The following is a 20,399-nucleotide window of genomic DNA, read 5'->3' on the forward strand; positions in this document are numbered from 1 at the left end:
AATCTAAGGAAGGGAGATTTTTCCCTTCCATATGGGAATTTGTTCCCAAGTAGAGTTGTAGAGGGACTGAGAGTGTGTCCCTAGCTAGCTTAAGAGTTAAGAGTGCTTTGCCGGTTTGCCAGTTTGGGAGAATGCGGAAGCATCAGCATCTACTCCTGCCAATTTCAATTTCCATGGGTAAGTAGAAACCAAAGCTTGTGATATAATTTATTGTGAAATCGGATTAATTCAAGCGAGTGCCCTTTCCTTTGATGTGGTTATTTTCTCTTTTAGTTTCTCTACTGTGTGGTGAGCCTACAACATCTCATGTTTCATTGGTCCGGTGATGGTGTCGTATACTAACTGAAACAAATTTATATTTGCTAGTATTGTCATCCTCTGTGTTAAAGAAAAGAAATAAAGGCATTTTTATTCAATTTTTGTGTTACTATCCTGATTCCTGACACAAGATTGCATCGTTGCGTAGAGCTATCCCAGCAATATATCCTTTGTAAACACAGTGAGCAAAGTGAATTCTTTAGTCTTCAAATGAAGTTTGATTTCCCTTGGTCTTCTTTTTTTGTTGAAAGAAAAGAGTATATATTTGAAATTTTGTACTTTCAGTGCCTTGTAGAAGAAATTTGCAGAACTTGTCCTTGCTTATGTTTCAGTCGTTCTAGGAGTCCAAGTTTTCCCAAGATCAGTTACATTACAGGGGTTTGAGAGCACAGAAGCCCTTTGCTTAGTCTGGACATCAGTTTCAAGTCTTTGGGCACTGTGATAGGATATGGTGAAGAGATGATACATTATGTTGGCTGGGAGAAATTCCATAGCAACAAATGAGATAGGGATATTGTTCAATGAGCTGTATGATTATATTTCATCTCAATTGATTTTCCATTCTAATGAGTGAACTAAGAGCCGAAGACTTTTCTCGATTTTTCATCAATGCATCCAAAGAGGAATCAAGGTCCTCATAAGGTTAAGTTTTTTTGTCAACAAGCAGGGTGGCTCAGGAAGCAATGGATTCTCTCCCTCAGAATCTCAGATGTTAAAGCGGTGTGAGTAAGGCGGGTAAGTTCGCTGACTTGTTTCGTTATGTCTGATTGCTTAATGCTGTTCTAAGTTGACCGCTCTGCCTATTTTATGTGACCATGTAGATGTGAGAATAATCTTCAGTAGTGGTGAGGCCCTTGTGCAGGAAAAGGGCAATCTCAATATATTTGCTGAATAAGTTCATGAACACATGTCCCATATGTTCATGGTGGTCATGGTCATTGACTCAGTGCACAAGAAGTTACATGAAACCTTCCTCTAAAGTTCATTGATGACAGCGGTTCTCCTTAGCTTTTGTTTTGCAGGGTTTTGAAACCATGTTCAGGTCAGCAATTCCCAAGAGGATCTGCTTCGGTGGTATGAAGAAAAAAAATGCCAAGGGCCATCCTATTATATCTCATGCAACTGAGAGGTGTGCTGCTGGTGTCTTGCAACCTGCTGGGCACTTCAAATTAGGTCCTAATGAATTCAAAGTTCTATACGAAAATTTGACATTTTAACCCTTTCACAAAACTTATTCTATAAATGAACCATGACAAAAATTATAACCAAAAGTAGGCTTCTACCTCAACGCCATGGACTTTGGCGTTGAGGCTCAACATCTTAGCGCCATATTTCACGGTGTCAATGTCAATGGGCTTGACATTGACATGGTGGGCCGAAGTGCCAAGGCCTACGGCGCTGAGGTAAAGGTCTATTTCTGATTTTAGTTTTTACCAAGGTCTAGTTATAGAATAACTTTAGTGAAAGGATCAAAATGTCAAAATTGTGGTGAAGTCTAGGGTTAGTGTACTATGTAATATAGGAGAAAACCGAAAAAACCCACTAAAAGTTGATGGAGCAGTGAAATCATGGTATCATGCACTGAACCCGCCAATAGGTCGGTTCAATCCAGGCTTAAATTTTTCTTGGATCGAAGAGGCTTGCTGGGTCCAAGTCCAACTACATAGGAACTTCTTCGAGCTCAAGCCAAGTGGTTTGGCTTGGCCACATGGAAATAGTGTCGACCTGCACCACTCCTCTTTCCTAGGGCTGCTTTGGCCGAGCAGAGGAAGTGGCAATGATGGAGGGGATCCGAAGATGTGACGACAACAAAAAACGGAGGAGGAATGCGTCCTATGGCTCAGTGCATCTATCGATTATGGTGGCCAGCTTAGGGAATATGGGGATAATGGAACGTGCCATGAATTGAAGCTCAGGTTATTGGAGAAAGGAGGAAGGTCGATGTCAAGCTACGGTGGAGATATCGGCGGATTTGAGGTGTCACAACGTCTTCCCAGCACGGGGAATCCATTTGCAACATTGTGAAAAGCGGATGAGAACTGTGTGATGGCTAATGCCAATAAAGTGCAGTGGAGGTGTAGAGACATGCCTTATGGTGGACTCCACAGTGGTGCAGATGAAGGGAAAAATGGAGGGAAACCCTAGCTTCAGCGACGCGAGGAATCGGCAAGAGATTGCATGTGGCGGCATAAGGATGAGATGTCTTGACCTAACCAAACTAGAAAAGCTATCCACTGCGCGACGTGAAAAAGGATAGATCTATACCTAACTAAAAAAATACGCAAGGTAAACATAAAGATTTAGTGATGCTAAGAGCCTTTGCGTTGCAACGGAAAACAAATTTGAGTTTCGGCTTATTAAGTTAATTAAGCACATATTTAATCCAAATAGTACTTTCATTATTTTTCTTATTGAACAAGTAGGTGATTCCAAATTTATAGAGAGTTAGCTATGAAACGGGAGAGAAATCGTTGAAGGGTGATGTAATAATATAGATTGTAGAACCCTAATATCGGTGGTATAGATGGTGTGGCAGAAGAGACTCCATCACTTTTAAGAAGTATTGAATGGTATCAGTAGATGATAGAACTATATCAAATTTGCACAGTGAAGTCGCCGGTGTCAATTCATCACAACATTCGGCCGATCAACGTTAGATACGGAAGGTCATTTTCGCTGAAAAGCCGACGAAGGAAGCAAAACATAAAAAAGGCCCACTATCAATTAAGCCCATTGGCTAAAACTACATTTTGTATTCCAGCCCAAGAAGGCCCCCCAACATCCACAGCCCGGCCCTCCCTCCCCACACGCTGGGCGGGAAGAAATACTCAATTCTGGAGGGACCAAATCGTAAAAAAGCCCCCTACCTCCACTCCGCTCCAATTTCTTTCCTCTTCCGTTTCTTCACTAGTTCATTTCACGCCGCCCCCGCGCGAGCGGCGACAAGGCGAAACCGCTTCAATATAAGATCACCCCAATCCCCCAATTCGGCAACTCCAATCCAATTCAATTCCCCACCCCCGATCCGCCTCTCGCAAATCTCCCGAAACCCTAGCCGCCACCGCCGCCGCCGCCGCCTCGAGCGAGGCGTGATGGGGAAGCCGGGGAAGTATGGCGACGGCGACGACGACGACTCGGAGGAGGAGCAGCTCTCCCCTTCGTCTTCCGCCGGCGAGGAGGAGGAGGAGGAGGTAGAAGAGGAAGAGGGGGAGGAGCAGCAGGAGGAGCAGGGGGAGGAGGAGGAGGGGTTTAGCGGGGACGAGGAGGAGCAGGAGGTGGAGGGTGAGGCGGATGGGGAGCAAGTGGAGGAGGAGGAAGAGGAGGAGTCTAGTGTCGGGGAGGAGGAAGCAGAGGCGGAGGGTGAGGAGGAGGAAGAGGAGGTGGAGGAGGAGCAGGGGGCTGGGGAAGAGGAAGAGGAGGAGGTTGATGAGGAGGAGATCGAGGCGGTCACCACCGGCGCCGGAGGGGACGACGACGACGAAGAAGTGGGCGATGACGGGGGCGCGGAGGAGGAGTCGCAGTCCACGGAGGACGACGAGGTCGCCGCCGGGAAGGATGGCGGCGGTGAAGATGGCGACAAGGTGGGTGTGGCACGGTTTGGTGATCTAGGTGCTGGTAGGGGTTGGGTGGTTTATGTTTGAATCTGTTGATAGGTGGTAGCGATTATGCTATGATTTCTCTTTTTCTGAAACGAAATCAGCAGATTTCCGTTGATTATACAGATTTTTTTCCTGTTTCCCTCTGTTTAGCTGTAAAGTAATCTGTTATGCGTCTATACTCCTGTAGACATTTGAGGGATGATATTAGTGTTCATTTAAAATTGTAGATTGTTTTTTTTTAGAAAGAGAGGCAGTCCTCTCCCGTGCAATAGGTTGTAAATTTTAGTAAAGTTGTTCTTGTTTGGTCCATCTGGTGAGGATTCCTGTATCCGTTTGGGTTTTCTTTATGCGTAAGTGTGCTGTAGCAAAATGTTTAAAGCTTCGTGGTATATTTGTGCTACTGAAGTAGTTTTTTATCGCAATTAGCCAATCAGCATGGTTTACAGTTATCAAAGGAGTGATTGTTAGTTCTAAAAAAGAGTTTCAAAATATTTTGAAGGGGAGTGACTACTCTGAGTGTCACTCAACATCACTGAGTTGCTTGTCTTCAATTGCAGTTGGAAGATGCTACTGGAAACGCAGAGATCGGGAAGCGGGAGCGAGCAAAGCTCAGGGAGATGCAAAAGCTGAAGAAGCACAAAATCCAGGAAATACTGGATGCCCAAAATAAGGCCATTGATGCTGACATGGTTTGATAAGTTCCCATATCTCCTAGCGATTAACCTCCAAATAGGAATACCTTATTGACATGTGATCTAAATCTTCTGTGCTTTTTTGCGTTCACTTCATGGCTTTGAGTTCTGTGGTAGCTTAGAATATTAAATTCATGGACAGAACAACAAGGGGAAGGGACGTCTGAAGTATCTCCTGCAGCAAACTGAAATATTTGCTCATTTTGCGAAAGGAAACCAATCGACAGAGAAGAAATCACGTGGAAGGTATATTCTTCCTTGGATAAATATGCTAACCCCATACTTTCCATTAAGGGAAGTTACTGCTAACCATTTGTCATTTGTTACAACAGTACAGTGCCAATATTTTTCTGTAATATGCGAAATACTTTCTGTTTTTGAGACCTGGTAGTGATGACTTGCCGTCCCATTCCCATCTTCATAGCCTTGATGAACTCCAAGATATCATGTAGTGCATTCCTTTAGCTGAACATTGTCAGGATTATTAAGAAAAGCTTTTCTCTATTGGAACTTCAACATATTCAGATTTCAGATTTAAAGTAGTTAAAAATGGTCAAGCTGTTAAAACATGCACCTAACCAGTCATCTTTGGCTCATTTATCATTTTCAGTAAATTTTGATGAGTGCATAGAGCTTTCAACATCTTTTTGTGCCCTAGCTATCTAGTATTCTAGTATCAAGTGGTATTTGTTAAACATATTTCAATAATTTTTGGGGAATGGTACTACTTACCACAACATTCAGATCTATTTATCCAGGGCATCTATCTCTTCTTGTTGTGGTACATATTTCTTTGTTCTTCATAGGTCTTCTTTGTTTAGCTAATGTGGTAAGGATCTTAGGGGACGTCATGCATCAAAGATGACAGAGGAGGAAGAAGATGAGGAGTATCTCAAGGAGGAGGAAGATGCCCTTGATGGTGCAGGAGGGACCCGTCTGGTTTCACAACCATCATGTGAGCATTTGCTTGATGATTCTGTCAAACCTTTTGTTTTACAAGCCAGTCTTAAATGCAGTTTGTGTAACGAAAATGTTTATTTTGCATGGAAGGTTCGATTTGTTTGATGGCGAAACAGTATAGAACGGTTCGCAATTTCATTGCGAATTTGCGATTACTTGTGCTGAATTAATCAACATTTTGTGATTTTTTTTTCTGTTCGGATGGTGTTTAAAACGAAAGCTGTTGTGAGGGAATGCAGTAAATTATGTTGCTTCATCTCACGGCCTGTTATGGAAAGGAAACCCTGGTTCTGATTTCTCAACTACTCTTGCTCCTACTGGCAGGAAAGGAGATAATATCTATAGCCATTATTTGAGCAAGACTGGGTGAAAGTGTTAATGTTGTTTGTCTGTGTTAGTGATGAGGATGTAGAGCCTGATGGCCATAACTAGATTTGTATTCTCCGTGTTTTTTTTGTACTGGATAGGAATAGGATGTGCTCCTCCCCCTTTTTTTTTTTTTCTGAAACGGATGTAGGAACTCAGCCGTTAATTTAAGACTGGGAAAGGTGCAATAAAATACCAACACCAACCCAAGTCAAGAAGACGTACCAATAGAGAGAACCTCTCATAAAGACCACTCACACATTTTGTTCGGCCTCACCCAAGTATAAAGCCATTGTTTCGATGAAATGCAACCTCAAACACTTTGACTAGAACATAGGCGTTGCTTTGAATTTACAATATTACCTAGACACTCGTGTCCAATTTTTTTTGCCGAATCGGACCCCAGAATCCAAGTCGGCTTCCGACATCCATGCTGGATTCCAAGAAGTATTTTGTGTGCCCAATTCTTTTGTGCCAAAGGCACACCGTCGAGAAGACATACCAATAGAGAGAACCTCCCATAAACACCACTCACACATTTTGTTCAGTGTCACCTGAGAATAAAGCCATTGTTTCGATGAAATGCAACCTCGAACACTTTGACTAGAACATATGTGTTGCTTTGAATTTATTTTGCTGAATCGGACATCCCGAGTCCGAATCGGGTTTTGACGCTCGTGTTGGATTCCAGGAAGGATTTTGTGTGTCAAATTCTTTTGTGCCGAATCAGACACACTAGTTCGAGTCGGATTCCGGCACACGTTTCCATGTCCACGTGAGAATTATACTAATTTTCATTGGCTTACACGTGTTGGGCAAGGATTCCGTTCCATCCAAACAAAGCTATAAAATTGTTTGTCCAAGTTTGCTAGTTTTAATTCTCCTAAAATGTTTCATCTTTAGGTCAATTCAAATTTATTTTGTCATTGATCAGACGATTGATGATATTCCCCCGAAAAAGCCCTTGAAATGATATCTATGAGGACTCCGATTAGGGAGCTTTTCACGGCACCCTGATATAATTAAGCGTAAACGGTTCGAATATTTGCTCCACTGAAAACAGACAAAAAGGACGCGGTAAATTTAGAAAGGAAGAAGAAACTGACTTCTGTCTTTCTAAAATTGTTCTTTTGCATGCTGCTTGTTTAGTCGACATGCTTTTGTTCTTGTGTGAACCAAGGTCCAAGTCAGCGACCGTATGCTGTGCAACATCAGCTTTTTGTCAAAATAGTCTGTTTTTTAAAGAAAAAAACATCAAAGCAGTCTGTAGAACAAAAGTTGTTAGTTTTTTATCTATTAAAGAGGAGGAATTAGAGGGATTAATTGTGGCTTTCATGGATTGCACTTAATTGTAGAAGAAAAATACATACAACAGGTACCCGGTAGTTTCTACCCGGTAGATCTGGACATACCCGATCTGCTGCTGCTCAGCTGGCTCTCTCTTAGTTCGTAGGTGTGTGTGATAGCAAGGTGCAATTACGCTAGTTGTTGTCCTAGACTCCTAGTTCATTCATTTGATTATATTTTTTGGGGATAAGTCTGCATCCTTCACAGCATTTAACCCGTGTTTATGTCCAGATGTTGTTATCTTCACATCCTTGTTATAACTGAATGGTAGTGTTTATGTACAAATGCCCTGGTAGCTTTCTTTGTGATTAAAATGAGTCCGTCACAGACTCGTGCAATCTCATCAGTTTATGTTAACTACTAAATGATCATTATATTCTTGTTGGTTTACTTGACAGGCATAAAAGGAAAGATGAGAGATTACCAACTAGCTGGACTTAATTGGCTCATACGCTTGTATGAGAATGGCATCAATGGAATATTGGCTGATGAGATGGTACTCTATTGCTCTTCATTGTTGTTACACATATCAATTAACATTAAGATTATACTTATTGACTCTTATATGGTTATGCTTAATTCAACTTCATGAGCTCATATTTGGCATGAAATCCTTCTCGTTCAGGGTCTTGGAAAAACCCTTCAAACTATATCACTGCTTGGATATTTGCATGAGTTTAGAGGAATAACCGGTCCCCACATGGTTGTTGCACCAAAGTCCACTCTTGGGAACTGGATGAAGGAAATACAACGGTTTTGTCCTGTTCTGCGTGCTATCAAGTTCTTAGGAAACCCCGAAGAAAGGGTAATCCCCATGTTATCTCTGTCATTCATGTGAACTTCTTGTGGTATATTGCTAACATATTTGTCATACTTGGTCAGAACCATATCCGGGAAAATTTGTTAGTCCCAGGGAAGTTTGACGTCTGTGTTACTAGTTTTGAAATGGCAATTAAAGAAAAAACTGCATTGAAGCGTTTCAGCTGGCGTTATATTATTATTGATGAAGCCCACCGGATAAAAAATGAAAATTCCCTTCTCTCTAAGACTATGAGGATTTACAATACTAATTATCGTCTCCTCATTACGGGCACTCCACTACAGGTATGTTAGCACCACCTTGTCACATTAATTCTACATTGCTACCTATGCAAATTTTGTACTCTTTCTAATCTAATTATGGTAATTTGCTTCAGTATACATTTCTTCAAGTTCAAGTTATGTCCAATTTTATCACCACTGACTTGATTATGCTGCAGAATAATCTTCATGAACTTTGGTCTCTTCTCAACTTCTTGTTGCCTGAAATATTTAGCTCTGCTGAGACTTTTGATGATTGGTTCCAAATCTCAGGGGAAAATGATCAACATGAAGTTGTTCAGCAGCTTCATAAGGTAACAGATTTGATATCCATATTCTCAATTGATAGATCATGTTGGTTTTCCTTGTATGATTTGTGTAACATGTTACACTTGAAGGTTCTTCGTCCATTTCTGCTTCGGAGGCTTAAATCTGATGTTGAGAAAGGTTTACCACCAAAAAAGGAAACTATACTTAAAGTTGGAATGTCTGAGATGCAAAAACAATATTATCGTGCTCTGCTTCAGAAAGATCTGGAGGTTGTCAATGCCGGTGGTGAACGCAAACGCCTTCTTAACATAGCCATGCAATTGCGGAAGTGCTGCAACCATCCATATTTATTCCAAGGTGCTGAGCCTGGTCCACCCTATACCACTGGAGACCATCTAATTGAGAATGCAGGTACTATTCATCCACTCTAGTATTTGTCATAATTTGGTACTATTTCTGCAATACTGCACATATGATCATGCACTCTTATTTTACAGGAAAAATGGTTCTGTTAGATAAATTACTTCCCAAGCTAAAGGAACGTGATTCCAGAGTACTTATTTTCTCACAGGTCACTATTTTCTTTCTGTTACACTCAAGTTGAATTTGCATTGTGTCAGAGTTCAGACAGCATCAAGGATATGATAGCAATCTTATTTCATGATTTGTGTGTGTTCTACTTGTGAGCTGGTTTGATGCAAATGTCCACATTTTTATCTTGTGTTTTTTTTATATATAATGCTTTTCTGCCTATGTTTTATGTTTTCATAACATTTGTGTATACACAACTGTGTATCCTGCAGATGACTAGGCTCTTGGACATCTTGGAAGATTATCTGATGTACAAGGGGTATCAATATTGCCGAATTGATGGGAATACTGGTGGTGAAGATCGTGATGCTTCGATTGAAGCTTTCAACAAGCCAGGGAGTGAAAAATTTGTTTTCTTGCTTTCGACTAGGGCAGGTGGTCTTGGGATAAATCTTGCTACTGCTGATGTTGTTATTCTTTATGACAGTGACTGGTATGTCCTTTTCAAATCGTAATTTTTTCTCATTCTACAATTTGTGAAGTTAAAGGTTATGGTTATTTGGTTTCACAGGAATCCTCAAGTGGATCTGCAAGCGCAAGATCGTGCACATAGAATTGGTCAAAAGAAAGAAGTTCAAGTTTTTCGTTTCTGCACTGAGGTTTTATTTAATTTATTTTAAGATTTAAAAACACTGGTTTAGCACTAAGCAATATCTTCTATTTATTTATATAACAGAATATGCTTCATATTCTATGCAGTATACAATTGAGGAAAAGGTGATTGAGAGAGCTTATAAGAAGCTTGCCCTGGATGCTTTGGTCATACAACAGGGTCGATTGGCAGAGCAGAAAGGTTAGTTTTTTGCTTCATAAAATGTTGCTTGACAAATGAAAATTCAAACATCAATTAATGTTCTTCTGTCGTGGTGTTTCAGCTGTCAATAAGGATGAGCTATTGCAGATGGTCAGATTTGGTGCTGAAATGGTATTCAGCTCCAAGGATAGCACAATAACAGATGAAGATATTGACCGCATCATCGCTAAGGGAGAAGAAGCAACAGCACAACTTGATGCAAAAATGAAGAAGTTCACAGAAGATGCTATTAAGTTCAAAATGGATGACAGTATGACCCTCTCTCTCTCTCTCTCTCTCTCTCAATATCTCTCACACACTTCCTTCTCTATGTCTGCATATATTCAGTACAAACTCATAAAGTTTGGTCTCTTTGGTTCTTAATAACTCTAAGAAAATATCTGGAAATGGAGGTTCAAGTACTTGTCCGCATACTTCGGACTCATTTTGAAATATTGTCAAATTGTATAATGCATTCTAACTACTTCTATAGTTTTCTAGACTAAAGGTTATGGTTAAATATGTCTGCACAAATTAATGTTTCCCAAAAAAATCACCACATGGCTCTAGTGTACATATGGAATGTATTCTTACCAAGCTTATTCATTCATGTTTTTTCTGCAGCTGCTGAACTGTATGATTTTGATGATGATAAGGTAATGAAACAGTGCTATGTTCTGTTGTTTGCTGCATGCTCTAAGTTCAGTTTAATTATCATCATTGTTTTTTATATTAAGATGTGCTGTCATATTTGGTCCGATTTTGTGATAATTGAATGCACGTTATTTTTTCTGAAGGATGAAAACAAACTTGATTTTAAGAAGTTGGTCACTGACAACTGGATAGAGCCAACCAGCAGAAGAGAAAGGAAGCGAAAGTATGCTTTATATAACTATGTTATGTCCATTTTTAATAACGAGAATAATAGTCTCCTTCTGATCAGACTATTTTTTTGTTAATATGTTTCTATTAGCTACTCTGAGTCTGATTATTTCAAGCAAGCACTTCGCCAAGGTGCACCAGCAAAACCTAGGGAACCGAGAATTCCTCGAATGCCACACTTGTAAGCTTGTTCACATAGTCTTTTTTTTTTCATTTTTCAAAATTTTTAATATTTTTTTCATTTAATTGCAGTGGTGTACTCATTTTGGTTTTGTTTTTGTTAGGCATGATTTCCAGTTCTTCAACACTCAGAGACTCAATGAATTATATGAGAAGGAAGTCAAATACCTTGTGGTAATCTCTCCACTAGAACTATTTGCGATATCAGTTTTTTTACTTATGTCAGAAGCATGAGACATTATATTACTATATGATAGGTCATTAGGTTGCCTTTGTTTGTGATATATTATTCCCTAGTCATGTAGAATTTCCAGATAAATTGGTTTTCCCAATGTCCAACATATTGTCTATGTGTACATGCTACTAAATGAGACTGAGAATTGTTTTCGTGATTCTTGATCTTAATTTTTACCTGTTTACAAATCTTAACCAGCAAGCAAATCAGAAAAAGGATACGGTTGGTGAGGGTGATGACGAAGGTATTACCAACTATGCATTTATAGTGGCACTAAAGCAGATAGATGTTTTTTTTTTGTTCTGACAAGTTCTGTTTTAATATTTAGATCAACTGGAACCGTTGACTGTGGAGGAGCAAGAAGAGAAAGAGCAGCTATTGGAAGAGGTGGTTACAAACAATGAAAATCCTTTTTGGATTTAGTGTTACTGTTGTTTATTCTAGGGGGGAAAAAGGACATGCTGTTTTTGTCGTTCAATATATCTGCCTGCTTTATATCTGGTTCCTTCTCTGAGTTTGTTTGGTTTTGCATTGTATAATATCCAGGGCTTTTCGACATGGACAAGGAGGGACTTCAATACATTCATCCGTGCTTGTGAGAAGTACGGTCGTAATGACATAAAGAACATATCCTCTGAAATGGAGGGGAAAACAGAAGAGGAGGTGCAGCGGTACGCTAAAGTTTTCCAGGAAAGATACAAGGAATTAAATGGTATATTTTGTAACCTTTTCTCTTACTGTTTGTATTCCCTACTGATGACCTATTTAATGTGTAGCTGACTTTGTTATTAACTTGTAACCAAGTAATGGATTGCTTACATGCTGAGCTGAGTAATGGTCAGATACAAAATCTGTTTTGACTAAATATGATGTCCTCATCCTATCAGATTATGACCGAGTTATTAAGAACATTGAGAAAGGAGAAGCAAGGATATACCGGAAGGATGAGATTATGAAAGCTATTGGGAAAAAGCTAGACCGCTATAAGAACCCTTGGTTAGAGTTGAAAATTCAGTATGGCCAGAATAAAGGGAAGTTATACAACGAAGAATGTGATCGTTTTATGGTATGCTACACCACAATTGTTCCTGAACAATTTAAGCCCCTTTCTTTTTTGCATTTTAACAGCTTGTGTCTATTACAGTTATGCATGGTGCACAAACTCGGATACGGAAACTGGGATGAACTGAAAGCAGCCTTTCGCATGTCGCCCTTGTTCCGATTTGATTGGTTTGTGAAGTCTAGAACAACCCAAGAGCTAGCTAGGAGGTGCGAGACCCTCATTCGTCTAGTGGAGAAGGAGAACCAAGAATATGATGAGCGTGAGAGATTGGCCAGGAAAGATAAGAAGGTTGGTCATAGTAGACCTTTTTCAATTCCCGTTTGGCTTCTAGTTCACTTCATAGTGAAGTACAAACATATTGCCCTAGTAGTCATCACAATGCAATCTTTCTAATCTTCAGTTTTTTACTTTCTTGCACTTGCAGAATATGTCGCCAGCAAAGCGTTCTTCATCAAGGTCGCTCGATACCCCTCCACAAAGCTCTTCGAAGAGGAGGCGCCAGTCCTACACTGAAGCCAATGCAGGCTCGGTAAGTGTTATTTACATCGCATTCTGTTCATCTTTACTAGAACCACACACTGTTTTGGTTATTACAGTAAAGTAGGACCTCACCCACTTGTTTTTCTCACAGGGAAGGAGAAGGCGAGGGTGATCTGATTATTGTTCGTTCCTCCCCCCATATGCATTTAGGGAGCTCATTTGGAGGTTGACATGAAACCCAAGGGGAAACCCCAGATACATCCCAATTGTCTAGCAGTAGCTTTAGCTCAAAAAAAAAAAAAAAAACTAGCAGACATAACTCTAGTGAGATGGTTAGCTTGTATACCGGTTAAAGTGGTTGTGTTTTAAAGTTTTAAATTGGACGGGCAACATTACAAATTTTAGGTGATCATAACTATAACAAGTAGTTGATCTCTCTTTTGGAGACATCAATCAAATAAAACAAAGTTGCTTTTACCTGTATGCATGTCGTCTCCACACCAATGTACCACCGCTCGTCAGGCGTCTGCATCATTGCACAGGTAATGATACTCTCCTTTTCCTGGAAAGGGGATATGGCATCGCATGTATCATTTTATGCCTTCTGCTGCCTAATTAGTAATTACCCAGTCGACTGCAGGCAAACTATATCTTGCAATAGCGGTGTGAGAATATCATACACAGGCAATCCTGCAACTACTACTTCCAACTTCCAAGTATTGAGAGAATCAAATAGCTTCCAACTTCCAAGTACTGAGAATCAAAAGAGATAAAAGCATTCATGTGACGAACATTACAACAGGCTCCATAAAGATGCAGAGAGCTGGAGTGAAGATGTACTCCACTGCACTACATTTTATGGATGCTCAGTGCGGTCTGAAATCTCACAAACAAAAATTGCATTCGGTATATATACTGTTCCCATTCACTCTTCTTGATAAGATGTGGTACATAAAAAATCCAACAGGTTCAGATATCGCGAGAGATGCCCGCTCTCCAACTCTTCATATAGTTATGTCTATCTAGCTAAATACCCAAGGAGATAAAAAAAATGAAAGGAAAAGAAACAATCAAAACTGAGATGCAGCTGAGAGTTAAGTTCTCAGCCCTGACTAAAGCTCAGATGAACCAAAACTGTGACTTTCAAATATGGAGCTTATTGAGCTCAGAACTCGCCGTTGCAGCATTGCTTGTGTCACTGGTGTTCGTGCGAGCTTCAGGTTCTTCTTTTCTAGGCGAGGCCGAGAGGATCTGAACAGCAGGTTGAGCTGCTCCAGCACTAGAGTTCACCACATTTGGCCTCGCTGAGCATACAGGGATAGTTGTTCTGATTGTAACTGAGGCAGCTAACCAAGGAGGCCGTTGCTGGTATAACGAACTCGGCAAATTTACCGGCATTCTTGTTCCAAATCTTGGTGGAGCTTGTGCACGGGGAGACCGGCACTCAGGTGGTGTGGCCACACTTATTTGAGGAATGTTTATGTGGGCAGGATCACCACGACGAATAGGACTAGGTGATGTAGCCACACTTATTTGAGGACTATTTCTGTGGACAGGATCACCATGGCGAACAGAACTGTAATGGTGCCGTTGGCCAGTTTCACACAGAAGAACAGGATTGACCCTGGATGGTGATGACTCCGGTGGCTGTTCTGCGGGCTTCTTTGATTCCAACCGCAAACCGCCCATGATTTCTATATCTTGATTTGATTCTAGCTGTTGTGATGGTGAACGCGTGGCGGAGCTTGAGGCAGTATGAGATTTGCTTTCTTGCTCGGAGGCAGGACTGCTCTCGGTATATTCTTCTTTCTTGTTATCTTGAACAGCATTTTCTGATGTACCAGAGAAATCTGGAGCAGTGTATCGGGAGAAGACCGCAGCATCAGGAAGCTCAACCATATCAGCACCCACTAACCTTTTCTCATGAATTTTGTGAACATTAACTGGCAATGGACGTCTTGGTACAAAGGAGGCAGGATAAGGCGAGAAGTACCGTGGAAGGACGGGGGAAGCTTCAGGATAACATGGAATAAGACCTAAACCATCTTGGCTGGATGGCATGGTGAATTGCCCTCTAGGTGGAGGGTACATGTGGAGCACAGTTGGAGGCGGTGGAAAGCCTGTACTGCCCATAGTGGGTACCATTGGAAAATGCGGCTTCTGCTGTGTTGCTTGCACCTGATGCCACATATGGTACATTGCTTGCTCTGGTGGAACACTTGGGTATGCATGCTTTTGTAAATGCAACCGGCCATAAAATGATGCATTTGATTTCGGATAAGAGGGTCTCCGAGATGACGGGCGGTTACTGCTTTGCTGTTTTTCCTTTTGCTGTGGTGTCTTTCCTCCATTTGTCTGATTCAAGCTTGCAAGAGTACGAGCCACTATAATCTGTTCCTGATCATCATCGTCATGATCTGGTGGACAAGATGAGGATGATGGCTCACCTACTCGGGGCACTGTTAGGCACAACAAAACCAAATAGTCAGTGAAAAAGTTCTGAAGTTGATACAATGGAATGACTAGGAAATGCCGCAGTGCATTATGCATAGGTTAATAAGGGAAGATCCATTAACATATATGATTGTCTTTCCTCTTTATTTTTCCAATAAAGTACTTAGCACATAGGCGGTCCATTGTTGTACATCCAGTGAACCATGCATTAAGAGACCAAAGGTGGTAAGAAGGTGAGAAGATACTCACATTGCTTCAATTCAGACCAGGCTGCCATAGCAGCATTTTTCTGTGCTTGTTTCTTGGTCTTGCCGGGATTGCCAGTAAAGGTCATCCCTGCCAACTCCACTGTGCATGTGAACACAGGTGTATGACCTGGCCCAGATCGAATTGTAGTGTACACTGGCAGTTTTAAACCTGCTCGATGAGCTGTTTCTTGAAGCAAGTTCTTGTAGATCCCAGTTTCATCCTGTGGAGTGAAACAGCTTTAGGCCCTCAGCTTGAAAAACCATTCCTCAAGAGGTTACAGAATGCACAATATAAGGATATGCACAATAAACACAAGTAAGCTCAATGTTTATTTATTTAATATCCATTTCATATGCTGACATCAGTGAGCATTGTAGAGATGCACACTGGAAGAAGAAAATCACATGGCTGCCAACGTTGTATACTGATTTGTTTTTACTGCAAAATCAGGAATGATGCAACTAGATGGGACAACTGGCAAATCAACATCAGATATCATAAATGAGTTAAACCATCCCAACCGATCCATCATAAATAATACCACATCCCTTTGACTTATTGCTTGGGGGAATTGTCAAGAACACTGAACTTTTAATACACCTGCCACTGGAAGTATCTTAGATACATCCACAGCGTAGATGAGATTTATTGTCCTTTGACCAAAGGAAAGGTTGGTTTACCACCAATTACATCCAGTGATCCAGGACATTTCACAATGTCCATCCACTGAGAAACTACTATAATATGTACTACAATATAGTAGAAGCAGCATGTACAAGCCGCCATAATAGCATCAGCAAGTACAACTTGTCAAATAAAGCACAAGGACTGAACTAAGTATTTTTACAGATAAAGCAATGAGATGATGCGTAATATGTCAGTAAGTCTAGCATGTTAAGCAAAAAGTCTAACTGTGACTTGTGAGTTATGGACTTGAGCTATGGACAATTCCTCACTCTTACCATATCAAACTAAGCTACAACAAGTTAAATAGAGAACTGATGATGACTGTTACTTTCAACTTCCTATGCCAATCTGATTTTTTCGGTACTAACAAGCATGATGATGTGACAGTGATATCCTTTTGTGGTTCTCAATAGATGATTGGCAACTATGCAATCTGAGGTGATCTGCTAGCTAGTACACATGTGACATGAATCTTATTTGGCAAAGCTGAAAGGATACAATTTAACTGTCCCCTGGTTCAAGCACTTTATCTGTTTATCAACAAAAAAACATCCATGACAAGTTACTAAATCTCTGATTCTACATAGAACTACAATGAGATCTAAGGTTAGCGCTCTTCCAGGATGTCAGTCAAAACATACCAGAGATTTCTCAAGATGACAAATGCAAAAGTTTTTCACACAAGACATGCAACTGATTTCCATATCATAATGCTTGAGAATCAATTTCTGGAGGGATCAACAGAACCTACCAGAACTTTTGCAGCAAGTGACGATGATGGCCCTCTCTTCGACAGCTCATTGAGCGCAACCTCTGCCGCCGCATGCTCTGCCAGCCGCAGAGTAGAACAGAAGGCGGGGCTTTCGAACGTTTCTCCATTGAAATTAACCGTGGCCTTAAACCGTGGCGCGTGATCTGGACCCTCGCGGATGCACGCATAGGATGGCAGATTGAAGCAGCTCCTCTGAGCAAGCTCCTGAAGCTGGTTCTTGTACATGCCTGCAAGCTGCACACCAAGAAAGCAAAAAAATGCACTCAGAAACTACGTCACAATTACAGGTCGGTAATTGCAACCCGAAAAGGTGGAGAATGATCATATCTTGTTCCCTCAATGATACAAAAACAGCATATACCGATGACGCGAAGAGGCACATACCTCGGATATAATTCTATCAAGCTATGAAGATGAAGCTATCAATGTTCAGAGTTGAGAACTGCTTTTGCTCATACTATCTCCTCTGTCTCTGTCTCTCTCTCTCTCTAAGTTCTCTTTTGCCATTGCTATCCTCTTCTTGCTGCAACACAGTACTACATAAATAAAGAGGAAAAGTGTCATCTGTTTGTACTCGCAATGCTGCAGATGATGACATAATTCTCGGATTTAAGAGACGCAATAAACCGAATGCTAGCGTTCGCGGTAACAATCGTACGGGAACGAGATCAATGCAATTATCCAGAACAATTGTGGCTCACAGCTTAGCTCATCGGTACCGGAGCAGCGGAGTCAATGGAACAACCGGAGGACAGCAAGAACGGCTGATTCAGCTCCACCCAATCAATGCAACGCCGCAGTAAAAATAAAATAAAATCAAGAACACAGCCCGGACGAAGAGCAAAATCCAGAAACCAAATTCGCGTATGATTAATTGAAGTTAAACCCACACACTAATCAAATTCAGGCGCTGGGGTAACACCCAAAATCCCGCGACGGCGGAGGCAGCAGCCGGACCCTCCACGAAGCCAGCCCAGCCATCGCCATGGCCGCCGCCGCCGCCGGAGAAGAGACCAAGAAACCCTCACCACCACCACCAACAAGATCGACGAAACCCCCCGTCACCCAGATCGAAGAAGCCAATCAAGAAAACAAACCCCAAGCACAGCGAGAGGTTAGCAAAACCAACCTTGCTTGCTTCTTGATTCGTCTTCTTCCTCCTCGATCCCTATCCTTCAAGCTCCAGGAAAGCGAAGGGGAGAGAGGGGGAAAAAATCCTCCTCCTCCTCGTCCGGGTGGGTGGGATCGCGGCGCAGGCTGCTGCTGCTGCTGCTGTCGTCTACGCTTGCTTGGTAGTAGTAGCTACTGCTGCTAGTGCGGCAAAGCGGCTGACGCTGCGGGAGAGAGAGCGAGTGGGAGGAGAGGAGAGGAGGATGGGTTAAGCTTGAGCTTAAGCTTAAGCTCGGAGAGCAGCATTAGGCGAGAGCTAAGTGCTAACCACTGCTACTAGAGGAGTAGGAGTGAATAGTGATAGAATTAAGGTTATTCTCAACCCAAGACACTAGACATAGTTTCTATAAACTCCACATCATCGAGAAACTAGTACTAAACATTACTCTTCCAATGCAAACACCACTATTCCATACTTAAATTTAATGCTACTTATCTCACATGATATCTTAGATATTGTGTAGAAACTAAGTCTCATCCAAGACATGGTTTTCTTCTTTTTTCTCGTTTATTCACTTGCCATATTATTTTTTATCCTAGATGTCAGTTTATTTAATATTATCCTAGTTATTAGGTTAGGAATGGTCATAGAGCAGTAGGGGAGTGTGAGTGTGAGAGAGAGGGAGTAATTAAGAGGTCAGGGCGGGGGAATGGAACTATGGAAGGGAGGGAAGGGGTGTGTCGGCTTTGCTAACCTTTTTGTCCGCTTTCATTTCTCATCATATTACTAGTACTATTATCTAATAATGAAACAAATAAGAACATTAGAATGATTTAGAGCTGGAGATTCAGATAAGCATATGTTAGTATCTAATTAATGAGAAGCTAAGAAACCGTCGAGTTTATGGTTATGTTTAAAGAGCTTAAAATTCTGAGTAATGATTGGTTGGTAATAAGTTTCTAAGAATCTAGAAAACAACTGGATTTTTTTAGTTTCTGGATTCTAATTTATTTACTAAATTCTATAACTATATAAGAATTCAGATTGTTTTGGGAATTAGGGATTTTGAAAGAACCTGCAGCTGCTATAAACTCTCCTAAATCAGACCTTAGGCTTAAACTCAAACCAGTTTTTACCTTAAGTTATCGGCAACGCGTGAAACAAGACAAGCTATTAACGCATGATTAGTTGGGTATTAATTATTACAAACTTAAAAAGATATATTTTATTTTTTTAAAAGAAACTTCTACAAATTGTGAAGTTAGCCGAACCGAATATCCATTTAGGATGAAGCCTTAATCAATATTACTATAGGTCTCTCCTGTCAAAAAACAAGTTGCTTTTTGAATTCCATGTCAAACTTTAATAACTTCAAACATCAAATACTTTTAACTATATCCAACTTTTATATCTAAAGTACTTCACGGTGTTATAGTTCATTGGGGTTTTGAGATAATTTGCAATCGGAATTAAAGGTCAAAGTTGCATCTTGACCGAATTGTGGCCAAAGGAAGCTTTAGGGAGTGTTTGAGGAGAAGGGGATTGAGGAGATTGGGAAGATACGCAAAACGAGGTGAGCCATTAGCTCATGATTAATTAAGTATTAACTATTTTAAATTCCAAAAATAGATTAATATGATTTTTTAAAGCAACTTTCCTATTGAAATTTTTTGTAAAAAACGCACCGTTTAGTAGTTTGAAAAGCGTACGCGCGGCAAACGAGAGCCAATCTCCCCTATCACCCCTAAACGAACGATGCCTTAGTCAGAAGCAAAGTGCCCACTATAATTAATTGTGGCCAAAATGATTGTGTTCATCTCATGCTAGTAGTAGTACTTAAGTTTGACCCTTCGTTTTAGGTTGTGCTATTCCATACGGCCCATTTTCCCGAGATTCATGTGTCGAGATTTGCTTGCCTATGAATATAACTTTTACTTTCTTTTCAATTTATGAAGTAGATACATTTGGGATTATCCATGTGTCGAGATTTGCGAAATGAAGGAAGATCAAGCAAGCTGTCCATGCAAGGCAGCAGATGCAAGTAGGTAGCTTTGAGCATGATGACTCAGTCACAGCTAGAGACAGATCAAGCAAGATGCTACCACAAAGTACATTACTGCGATTGTTTTACTACACCCCCTCCTTTCCACTCCTTTCCAAAATAAGTTTATTTATGGGTTTGTCTTCAATACTTGACCATCCGTTTTATTTAAAATTTTGTTATGATCAGTATTTTTGTTGTTATTAGATGATAAAAACATGTATAATAT

The 20,399-nt window shown here is 40.8% G+C and overlaps 2 protein-coding genes and 1 long non-coding RNA gene across 3 annotated transcripts; 2 read left to right on the plus strand and 1 right to left on the minus strand.

Moving 5' to 3' along the window:
- The first annotated feature begins 3,200 nt into the window (after positions 1-3,200).
- Positions 3,201-13,339, plus strand: LOC4337825 (probable chromatin-remodeling complex ATPase chain). Its single transcript, NM_001420169.1, has 25 exons — positions 3,201-3,899; positions 4,475-4,606; positions 4,752-4,855; positions 5,452-5,564; positions 7,681-7,778; positions 7,908-8,087; positions 8,165-8,386; positions 8,542-8,676; positions 8,761-9,043; positions 9,130-9,203; positions 9,436-9,656; positions 9,735-9,822; positions 9,923-10,016; positions 10,099-10,287; positions 10,641-10,672; positions 10,814-10,893; positions 10,990-11,079; positions 11,183-11,252; positions 11,512-11,557; positions 11,642-11,700; positions 11,860-12,025; positions 12,201-12,379; positions 12,458-12,664; positions 12,801-12,905; positions 13,008-13,339. Exons 1-25 carry the CDS (start codon positions 3,411-3,413, stop codon positions 13,026-13,028), a joined length of 3,477 nt encoding a protein of 1,158 aa, NP_001407098.1. The 5' UTR covers positions 3,201-3,410; the 3' UTR covers positions 13,029-13,339.
- A 416-nt stretch (positions 13,340-13,755) lies between these two features.
- On the minus strand, positions 13,756-18,351 carry LOC4337826 (double-stranded RNA-binding protein 2-like). The gene is made up of 5 exons (NM_001420168.1): positions 18,148-18,351; positions 17,403-17,554; positions 16,998-17,252; positions 15,560-15,779; positions 13,756-15,315 (listed from the first exon to the last, which is right to left on the minus strand). Exons 3-5 carry the CDS (start codon positions 17,241-17,243, stop codon positions 14,000-14,002), a joined length of 1,782 nt encoding a protein of 593 aa, NP_001407097.1. The 5' UTR covers positions 17,244-17,252; positions 17,403-17,554; positions 18,148-18,351; the 3' UTR covers positions 13,756-13,999.
- On the plus strand, positions 15,739-17,593 carry LOC136356499 (uncharacterized). The gene is made up of 2 exons (XR_010741366.1): positions 15,739-15,874; positions 16,010-17,593. It is a non-coding gene; the product is annotated as an uncharacterized lncRNA (long non-coding RNA).
- Positions 18,352-20,399: the final 2,048 nt, after the last annotated feature.

Source organism: Oryza sativa, chromosome 5, assembly GCF_034140825.1.
Source record: "Oryza sativa Japonica Group chromosome 5, ASM3414082v1".
In the NCBI taxonomy this organism is placed as follows: domain Eukaryota; kingdom Viridiplantae; phylum Streptophyta; class Magnoliopsida; order Poales; family Poaceae; genus Oryza; species Oryza sativa.

Bases quoted from the DNA above. Each gene is read 5' to 3' on its own strand.
- LOC4337825 (NM_001420169.1), top strand. From the start codon at position 3,411: ATGGGGAAGCCGGGGAAGTATGGCGACGGCGACGACGACGACTCGGAG. The intron at 8,088-8,164 runs GTAATCCCCATG...ATACTTGGTCAG, and splicing joins TAGGAAACCCCGAAGAAAGG to AACCATATCCGGGAAAATTT. The intron at 12,380-12,457 runs GTATGCTACACC...TGTCTATTACAG, and splicing joins AAGAATGTGATCGTTTTATG to TTATGCATGGTGCACAAACT.
- LOC4337826 (NM_001420168.1), bottom strand. From the start codon at position 17,243: ATGTACAAGAACCAGCTTCAGGAGCTTGCTCAGAGGAGCTGCTTCAAT. The intron at 15,780-16,997 runs GTAGGTTCTGTT...TTCACTCCACAG, and splicing joins CACTTGCTGCAAAAGTTCTG to GATGAAACTGGGATCTACAA. The intron at 15,316-15,559 runs GTGAGTATCTTC...TGTGCCTAACAG, and splicing joins CTGGTCTGAATTGAAGCAAT to TGCCCCGAGTAGGTGAGCCA.